The 10,433-nt window shown below is 41.9% G+C and overlaps 1 protein-coding gene across 1 annotated transcript; it reads left to right on the top strand.

Moving 5' to 3' along the window:
* Positions 1 to 1,038: 1,038 nt before the first annotated feature.
* Positions 1,039 to 2,231, top strand: LOC121387876 (protein GVQW3-like). The gene has a single exon (XM_041519108.1). The coding sequence runs from the start codon at positions 1,152 to 1,154 to the stop codon at positions 1,620 to 1,622; it is 471 nt and encodes a 156-aa protein (XP_041375042.1). The 5' UTR covers positions 1,039 to 1,151; the 3' UTR covers positions 1,623 to 2,231.
* The last annotated feature ends 8,202 nt before the right edge of the window (positions 2,232 to 10,433 follow it).

Raw genomic sequence — 10,433 nt, forward strand, 5'->3', positions numbered from 1 at the left:
TACACACACACACACACACACACACACACACACACACACACACACACACACACACACACACACACACACACACACACACACACACACACACACACAAGACACACACACACACACAGAGAGAGAGAGAGAGAGAGAGAGAGAGAGAGAGAGAGAGAGAGAGAGAGAGAGAGAGAGAGAGAGAGAGAGAGAGAGAGAGAGAGAGAGAGAGAGAGAGAGAGAGAGAGAGAGAGAGAGAGAGAGAGAGAGAGAGAGAGAGAGAGAGAGAGAGAGAGAGAGACAGACAGACAGAGAGAGAGAGAGAGAGAGACAGACACACACACACACACACACACACACACACACACACATATGCATATATCTTGTCGTGGTGTCGTAACACGTCATTGGTCTGGACGTGGACGGTCCCTGGTGGTTCCTGGCTCCTGTGGAGTCTAGTGATTGTTGAATGGTGGCATCGAAATGCCGACCTGAAGCATGCCTAAAGCACGTTCACGTTCCTCAGCTATCAACCTTGCCATCACTTCATAAATGAAAGTGGCTTTTCAGAGACCGTCTATTATAGCCCAAATCAGCATGATTTTGCACGTTCAATGTACGTTTTTCATGCTATGCATGCAATATGTTTTGTTTTGGTGTTGTGTTTCATGGAGTGTTCAGGCAATCGTTTTTTGTAAGTTATTCGTCGTCATGCATGGTCTATAAGGTAGTACGGTACTTATTCATTGATATTTTTAATGCTGATATACGCCCCATTCACATTTTTTTATCATCAACAGGTGGTGCGTTGTCAATACTGTCAATACAACGGGGCCCTGGTAGGCAGTTTTAACAAAAATACATTTTGTTTTGCCACCCACCCCCCCCCCCCCCCTTTCAAAAAAAAAAAAGGTGTGTGTGTATATATATATATATATATATATATATATATATATATATTATATATATATACACATACATACACGAGGTCTGACACCAAAGAAACGAGACTGACTCTTTAACTTGGGTATTTAAAGTCGGAGGGAAGGAACAAATTGACGATTATAGAGCATGATCTATCCTGTCATAGTGTGCCAAGTCTCAATTTGATCAATTCACGCACTACAGGTGCACGCTAATTCAAGTAAAGCCGTGTTCTTGCGCTTTGTCGGAAAATGGCGGACTGCAAAAATGAACAACGAGTTAACATAAAGTTTCCTGTGAAACTAAACAAATCTGCGATCGAAACTTTTCACCTGTTGACTGAGGCTTATGGCGAAGATTGCATGTCTCGTGCACGTGTTTTTGAATGGCATGAACGATTTTCAGAAGGCAGAGAAAGTGTGACAGACAATGCCCGCCCAGGCCGTCCACGCACAACAGTTACTGATGAAAACATTGAAAAAGTGCGTAACAAACATCGAAGGTTGGGTGTTCGAGCAATAGCTGAGGAAGTCCATTTGGATAGGGAAAGTTTTCGACATATTTTAACTGAAAAATTAAACCCGAAAAAGGTTTGTGCAAAAATGGTTCCAAAAATGCTGTCAGATGAACAAAAAGGAGGTAGCAAGGAACGGAATTTGGACCTTTTGAAACGCATTGAGGATGAACCAGATTTGTTAGATTCTGTAATTACCTGCGATTAAACTTGGATATTTAGATATGACCTGGAAACCAAGCGACAGTCAGTGCAGTGGAAGACTCTGACCTCTCCAAGACCCAAAAGTACAGATGAGTCCTTCGAAGTTCAAGGCCATGCTGATTGTGTTCTTTGATGTCAAGGGCATTGTGATGGCAGAGTGGGTTCCCAATGGCCAGACGATAAACTAGCTATATTATATTCATGTTTTGACAAAACTGCGTGTAAGGATGAAACGACCAGAATTGTGGACAAACGGCTAGATTTTGCACCAGGACAACGCGCCATCTCACAACGCTTTACATGTAAAGCAATATTTAGCTTTAAAAAAGGCACCACTGTACTTGAGCACCCACCCTATTCACCATATTTAGCTCCCTGCGACTTCTACCTGTTCCCAAAGATAAAATTCATGCTGAAAGGAACACATGTTTTGTCTGTGGAAGAGGTGAAAGCCAAAACGACGGAACTCCTTGGCAGCATTACACAACATGACCTGCGGAATTGCTTTGAAATGTGGAAGCTATCGTATGCAGTTGTGTGTCAACTCAGAAGGGAACTACTTCGAAGGCGATCATAGTTGATTATCTTAATTTGATAAATAAAAGGAGTTATAGAGTCAGTCTTGTTTCTTTTGTGTCGGACCTCGTATATATTGTAATTTTCTAGGCATGACTACAAAATACATAATATACTTTTTTTTGAAGGGGGGGGGGGTGGCAAAACAAAATGTTTATGGTTTTTTAAACTACCTACCAGGGCCCCGTTTTACAGAGCGGTCTTATCGCTATTATCATGCGCTACAATAGGTTGTTCTGGATGTGCACGTTAAACACTCTAACTTGACCTGCTTTGTGACTTGGCCGGACACTTAACTGAAGGTGGTGGGCACACGTTGATTTTGTTATCTCTGTGGTCTGTAACCATGTGCTCGTTGCCATATAACCGTAGGTAAAACGTGACGAGTGCGTCGCTGAATAAACCATTCCTTCTTTCAACCAGTGGGCGGGATGTAGCTCAGTCGGTTGAGTGCTTGCTTAAGGTGCTTTCGTCGCAGGATCAAACCACCTCGGTGGATCCATTCAGCTGAGTGGGTTTTTATCTCGTTCCAAACATTGCACCACAACTGGTCAAAGGCCGTGCTTTGTTTGTTTTTCCTGTCTATTGGATAGTGCATATAAAAGATCCATTGTTGCATTGTCCATTAAAAAAATGTAGCGGGTTTCCTCTGATGAAAATGTAGCGGGTTTCCTCGTAATGACTACGAGTCAGAATTGCCAAATGTTTGACATCCAATAGCCGATGATTAAATAATCGATTTGCTCCAGTGGTGTCGTTAAACAAAACAAAGTTTTTCCTCTGATGACTTCGTGTCAGAATTACCAAATGTTTGACATTCAGTAGTCGATGGTTAATTAACTAATGTGCTCCAGTGGTGTCGTTAAACAAAACAAAGTTGTTTTCCTTTAACACCCCTACCATTCATAATTTGAGTCCGCCACTGAAATCTGTTATCGCATACGGGTCACTCCCACTTAGATTAGTTTAACGTTCGTGGGAGGGAATTCGTGACGAGTCTATCAGGTCTGTACGTTACGGTTTTTTTTTTGCTACTGCTCTCTTTGTTCTTTGCTGTCGAAATATTGCCCGTAAATTCATCATGGCACACTGTTTTCTACTCAAATTCATTTAATAGTAAAGCAGATTAGTTTGTTTTGTGTAATGTAAACACTGACAATGAATCATAAGCCTTATTAGTATACCCGTGATATATCTTCTTTCGGACCGGCCTCGGTGACATCGTGGTTAGGCCGTCGGTCTACAGGCTGGTAGGTACTGGGTTCGGATCCCAGTGGAGGCATGGAATTTTTAATCCAGATACCGACTCCAAACCCTGAGTGAGTGCTCCGCAAGGCTCACCGGGTAGGTGCAAACCACTTATACCGACCAGCGATCCACAACTGGTTCAACAAAGGCCATGATTTGTGCTATCCTGCCTGTGGGAAGCGCAGATAAAAGATCCCATACTGCCTGTCGTAAAAGAGTAGCCTATGTGGCGACAGCGGGTTTCCTGTAAAAAACCCAGTGTCAGAATGACCATATGTTTGACGTCCAATAGCCGATGATAAGATAAAAAAAATCAATGTGCTCTAGTGGCGTCGTTAAATAAAACAAATTTTACTTTACTTTATCTTCCTTCGACATACTCGTTGAATAGCGTCACATTAAACTTAAAGTGTATCATGCTGTAGAGGTATTCTAAAGGGCGTATACTTCCAAATCAAATCCCTTGGACGACAGTATTAAATATGTGGCTAAAATTCCTACCTGCAGCGTATCAAATCGACATAAACGCCACGGATATAAATACTACCACCCCTCACCCTTAAAGTGAATCAGAAAAAAATGTGGGTTAAGCTGCTCATTTCAGAGATAACGGGTAGCGTCTATGACTATCCTAGTTCTGCACAAAAAGTACTTTTCTTTTTACAGGTATCCCATACATGTTTCAAGCGCAAGGCTACTTGACACAGTGAGTGGTACTGAATGAAATAAAATTGCATACATTTTTGCCCAGATGAAACAATTTGTTGTTTTTTACAACCAACACACTCACATTTATAACCAATCACAAGACTTGTGGTGTTCACTTCTCTATCAATCTCGAACTTTGACCCAGCCTGTAGTTATTGGGTTTAGTACTATGGTCTCCACGAGTACTCAAGTACTCGGGCACGGGTCGAGTCTAGCAATAATCGGGTCCGTTCTCAGGACTCGAGTACCCATACAAGGTGGACTGCAATGATCACCTATAATACAATGGACAATGCAGGACAATAATTTCAGCAGTAGATCAACGATATAAGTTACACAATAATTATATGATCACGCGCTAGTTTCTCTTTTAAACTGGCCGTCCATCCATGAAAACATGCACATGCAATACAATGGCATGAGTTGGCATCCATGTTCAGCACTGAAATTAAGATGCATAATGTTATTTAACTGTATTCCTTAATCTTATCATCATCTAGTGTAAGTGTCGGGTATTCGGGTCCGGGTCGAGTTTGACCCTCGAGTAGTCGAATCCAATATTTTACTTTATTCCTTAATCTTATCATCATCTAGTGTAAGTGTTGGGTATTCGGGTCCGGGTCGAGTTTGACCCTCGAGTACTCGAGTCCAATATTTTACTTTATTCCTTAATCTTATCATCATCTAGTGTAAGTGGCGGGTACTCGGGTCCGGGTCGAGTTTGACCCTCGAGTAGTCGAGTCCAATATTTTACTTTATTCCTTAATCTTATCATCATCTAGTGTAAGTGTTGGGTATTCGGGTCCGGGTCGAGTTTGACCCTCGAGTAGTCGAGTCCAATATTTTACTTTATTCCTTAATCTTATCATCATCTAGTGTAAGTGGCGGGTACTCGGGTCCGGGTCGAGTTTGACCCTCGAGTACTCGAGTCCAATATTTTGGACTCGTGGAGGCCCTATTTAGTACTACCTAATGAAACTGTCCTAACTGTGCAGCTATTGTAGACAGACAGACGGACGGACGGATGGACAGACAGACACAGACAGACACAGACAGACAGACAGATAATTTATTAACGTCTCGCCTTAGGTACATCACACATTTACAATTAAAAACCCCCATAAAAGTACATAAGCCATTCCTTGTGGAATTATGAGAGACAGTATAGTTAAATAATACAAGTATGTAAATTAAAGGGACATTCCTCAGTTTGCTGCAATTTTTAAGATGTTATCGACTAACAGAGACTTTTTGACGACTGTAATTACATATCAAATATATTTTTCTGCATAAAATATTAATGGCTGTAGGTTAAACGTGTTTCTGATCGTTCTAATAATTGTACTATGTTAAATTTCATTTTATTTTCTAAAAAATTGTTTTTTTTCGTACGTACGAAATTATTTGAAGACAAAATCCAGTTTGGGCTTCTTACAAATATTAAGACGACCAGGCAAAAAAAACAACGTTGTTATCCTGATTCGGGCATTGTCATTTACTTCGTGAAAAAACCAGCCTCCCCCCTCCCCCCATCTGTTCCATAGATTATTTCATGCTGAAAGTCTGCTTTACGTAGAGCTTTACGTAGAGCCAAGGAAACCGATTGTTATATATGGCGGCGTCAAAATTACAAAATCGATAGAGCCGTAGAACTAGCACTACCCAGCTACGTGTAGTGTTGATCTTCACTTAGTCTTATGTTTGGTTTAAACGACCAAGGATGATGGCTGGACTGTTCTGTTCATGACGTGTAAGGTTTGTTCATAGTGTAGCTCAAGTAACCACTAGCCCTCTCCTTATTGACATATCAATAAGGGTGTGGAGGAGGGACGGGGTGGGGGGAGGGGCTAGTGGTGACTCTAACTAGGTCATTATAGCTTTGTGCCGTAAGGAATAAAATGAAAGGAAATGTTTTATTTAACGGATCACTCAACACATTTTATTAACGGTTATATGGTGTCGGACATATGGTTAAGGACCACACAGATATTGAGAGAGGAAACCCGCTGTCGCCACTTCATGGGCTACTCGTTTCGATTAGCAGCAAGGGATCTTTTATATGCACCATCTCACAAAGAGGATAACACATACCACGGCCTTTGATATACCAGTCGTGGTGCACTGGCTGGAGCGAAAAATAGCCCAATGGGCCCACTGACGGGGATCGATCCCATACCGACTGCGCATCAAGCGAACGCTTTGCTACTGGGCTACGTCCCGTCCTCTCTCCCCCCCCCCCCCCCCCCACACCCAATTAATGAATGAATGTTTAACGACACCCTAACACAAAAATGTATCGGCTATTGGGTATCACACAATGGTAAAATGCGCCCTAATGAGTGACACAAACAAGGGAACGCTTAGTATATTGTACGGTAAGTAAGCGAAATTCCAGTGCCACTATTAAGGCAGATATAGACTGGATTCGGCGCGTGCGTGCGGTACGGCTAAATTAATAAATAGGGCTCTTTTATATGCACCATCCCACAGACAGGATAGTATATACCACGGCCTATGTTACACCAGTTGTGGAGCACTGGCTGGAACGAGAAATAGCCCAATTTGTGCCACCGACGGTGATTGATCATAAACCGACCGAGCATCAAGCGAGCGCTTTACCACTGGGCTACTTCGCGCCCCTCAAGTCTATTAGTGTTGTAATGTCTGTAGATGTACGAGGCGTAACGTGGGACTGAATGTCTATTAGTGTTGTAATGTCTGTAGATGTACGAGGCGTAACGTGGGACTGAATGTCTATTAGTGTTGTAATGTCTGTAGATGTACGAGGCGTAACGTGGGACTGAATGTCAGTAGGTAAGACTATACCAAATACAATTCCATAGACGACCATGTTAACGTTGGTGTTTAAAAACACTACATGCAATATATCAATCAAACTATAACCCATAAATACCAGTACTACAAATCCTACCTCAAAATATCGAACCCTGGGTGGACATGCTCGAAACCCTCGTGGTATATGAGCATGTTAAAGCTTTTCGGATCGGATCAAAGTATTAACAAGAAAATGGTACTTTTCATGTCTCAATTTTTCGGTATAAGCAGATGTTTTTACAACACCCCTAGTTTCGCACGAAATCTGAGTACTTTTTTTGTTATATAGATACCCTACACGTTTCAAGCACAAAGCAACTTGACTCAGTGGTACTAGATGCAATAAAATTGCATACATTTTTAGCCCGGATGAAAATAATTTTCTTGACAACCAACACACTCACATCTATAACCATTCACAGGACTTCTGGTGTTAACTTCTCTATCAAACGTTCGCGGGCCGGGACGTCGGTTTGGGATCGATCCTAGTAGGTGGGCCCATTGGGCTATTTCTCGTTCCAGCCAGTGAACCACGACTGGTATATCAAAGGCCGTGGTATGTGCTATCTTGTCTGTGGAATGGTGCTTATAAAAGATCCCTTGCTAGTAATGGAAAAACATGTAGCGGGTTTCCTCTCTAAGACTATATGTCAAAATTACCAATTGTTTGACATCCAATAGCCGATGATTAATAAATCGTAGTGTTGCTAAACAAAACAAACTTTAAACTATCAAACGTTCGGTGCACCCCGAACTTTGACCCAGCCGGAAGTTATTTGGTTTTGTGCTACCAGTAGTGTGAGCTCGTGTGTCTGTGTGTGTAGCACGGTTAACTTCCTGATGTGGATGAGTGTTGAGCTTCAGTCCTGCTCTTAAGTGTATCTGCCTCCAGAATTTCCGAAATCGCTTATATCTCTTGCACTTGCAGCCACTCTTTCCTGCCAGCGTTCATTCACACTGGGCGGGGGAGGGGTGGGGGGTGTAGCCTAATGGTAAAGCGCTCGCTTGATGCGCGGTCGGTTTTAGATCGATCCCCGACAGTGGGTCCATTTGGCTATTTCTCGCTCCAGCCAGTGCACCACGACTGGTACATCAAATGCAGTGGTATGTGCTATGCTGTCTATGGGATGGTGCATATAAAAGATCCCTTGCTGCTAATCGAAAAGAAGGGGCGACAGCGGGTTTCCTCCCTTAACATCTGTGTAGTCCTAAACCATATGTCCGACGCCATATAACCGTAAATAAAATGTGTTGAGTGCGTCAATAAATAAAACATTTCATTCTTTCATTCACACGGGGGGGGGGGGGGGGGGGGGGGGGGGCGTGATTTAGCTCACAGTCGGTTGAGTGTTCGCTTGAGGTACTTGCGTCGCAGAATCGAATCACCTCGGTGGATCCATTCAACTGATTGGGGGGTTTTCCCCATTCTCACCAGTGCAATCACAGCTGAACAAATTCCGTGGTATGTGCTTTCATATCTGATGGAATGTGCATATAAAAGACCCCTTGCTGCATTAGGACAGGTGTTGTGGGTTTTATCTGATGACTACCTGTCAGAATTACTAAATGTTTGACCTCCAATAACCGATGATTCATAAACCAGTGTGCTCTGGTGGTGTCGTTAAACAAAACAAACTTGACCTCTAAGAGTATATGTCAGAATTACCAATTGTTTGACCTCTAATAGTCGATGATTAATAAATCCGTGTGGTTGCGTTTGTTGTGGCTTCCGCTGCGTTGTGACTCTGACGCATGTGCATATCATTGTGCAGGAGGGGTCTAGATTACGGGGGGAGGGGTAGTCGGGTCATGCTTTTTCCAAAATACATTAATGATAAAACAAGAAAAAGCTTCTTGGAGCAGTGAGCGTTCGCTTGATGCGCGGTCGGTCTAGGATCGATCCTCGTCAGTGGTCTCATTAGGTTATTTCTTGTGGTATATGCATGTATTACTATCCTTAGATTCCTGTGTTTGATGGTGTATATAAAAGATCCCTTGCTGCTAATCGGAAAGAGAAGCCGATTGTGTGGCGTTAGCGGGTTTCCTCTCCCAATATATGTGTGGTCGGACCAACCGTATCGATATGTATGACCAACCTCGCCAAATAAAATGTGTTGAGTGCCGTGTTTAAAAACACACACACACACACACACACACACACACACACACACACACACACACAAAAAGAACGTTCCTTCCTTCCTGTGCATACTTGCTTTAAATAATGTTATTTTTTTGAGTGGTGTGTATACTAGCAGCACATTGCCTCCCGCCCTTCTCATCACATGGACTAGGGGATGGGAGTTTGGGGAGGGGGATATAAATAATTACCAATCAGGACCGTGCATGGACTAAAATGAGTGGGGTGGGGGTAGTACAAACAAAATCAGTGAACAGTAATTCCATATAGGCAGAATGGGCACATTATTTTCATTTCATTTCAATTTATTATCGTGTTTATATCCAATTAAGGTTCAAGCGTGCTGTCCTGGACACACACACACACACACACACACACACACACACACACACACACACACACGTGTACAAATCAGGGCTTTGGGTGACAGTTGTCACAGAGCTGTATTCGGGCTACAGTATTGAAGCTAGGTGTGTTTTCCCGAGATAAAATAATTATGCAACACATTTTGTCACGTACAGAGTAAAATCTAGGTAAATATTAATAATTCCAACATAAAAATGAAAAAAGTTAATTGTTTTACCAAAAACACACCAACTGTCGCCCAAAGCCTGTATGACAACGCGTCGCCCAAATGCTCTCACACACTCTGACTGTCACAACGGGTTTTGGACAGTTTCAGATCTAATAAAAACAAATAACGGGGAATGAGTTGAATTTTGTCGAATGCTTTTTGGGTGGTGGTGGTTGTGGGTTTTTTTGTTAAAATTAAAGTGTATAATAAAGTTTCCTACTTATCTTGAATGCAGAATTTTTGAACAGTAACAAACAAATATTGTTACGATTTGAACGTATTTTTTAATAAACATATTGCATGAAAAATTCACAGTCACACCAAATAAACTTTAATTTAATGAAAGAGTTATCTTTCCTTTAAATGATGGTCACGTTTAAAACGCGGAATTTGTAGGATACATGTGATAAAACGCGAATTTTAAAAGCGTGACAAAAATAGAGGTATTTGAGAGTAGCCTACAACGCAGCGAAAGCAGTGTACTGATGGAGATTATCAAAATGTAAAGAGAAAAACACTACGTTTCGGCTATTTTCATTATTCATTGTTCTACCCATTTAAAATTGCATGAAGAAAATACCCAGATAGGCCTAGCCAATTTTCGAAGAACACAATTTTCTATCGATTTGGGTTTTTTTAAAAACAAGGATATGTTTCAACTGATTATTACAATTAAATACATAAATGCCCTGTAACCCCACCACCTCTCTTTTCGCATCTGACTTTGGGGTCAA

The sequence above is a fragment of the Gigantopelta aegis genome, chromosome 13 (genome assembly GCF_016097555.1).
Source record: "Gigantopelta aegis isolate Gae_Host chromosome 13, Gae_host_genome, whole genome shotgun sequence".
Classification (NCBI taxonomy): Eukaryota; Metazoa; Mollusca; class Gastropoda; order Neomphalida; family Peltospiridae; genus Gigantopelta; species Gigantopelta aegis.

Excerpts from the sequence above, each read along its gene's own strand:
- LOC121387876 (XM_041519108.1), top strand. The coding sequence starts at position 1,152 with ATGGCGGACTGCAAAAATGAACAACGAGTTAACATAAAGTTTCCTGTG.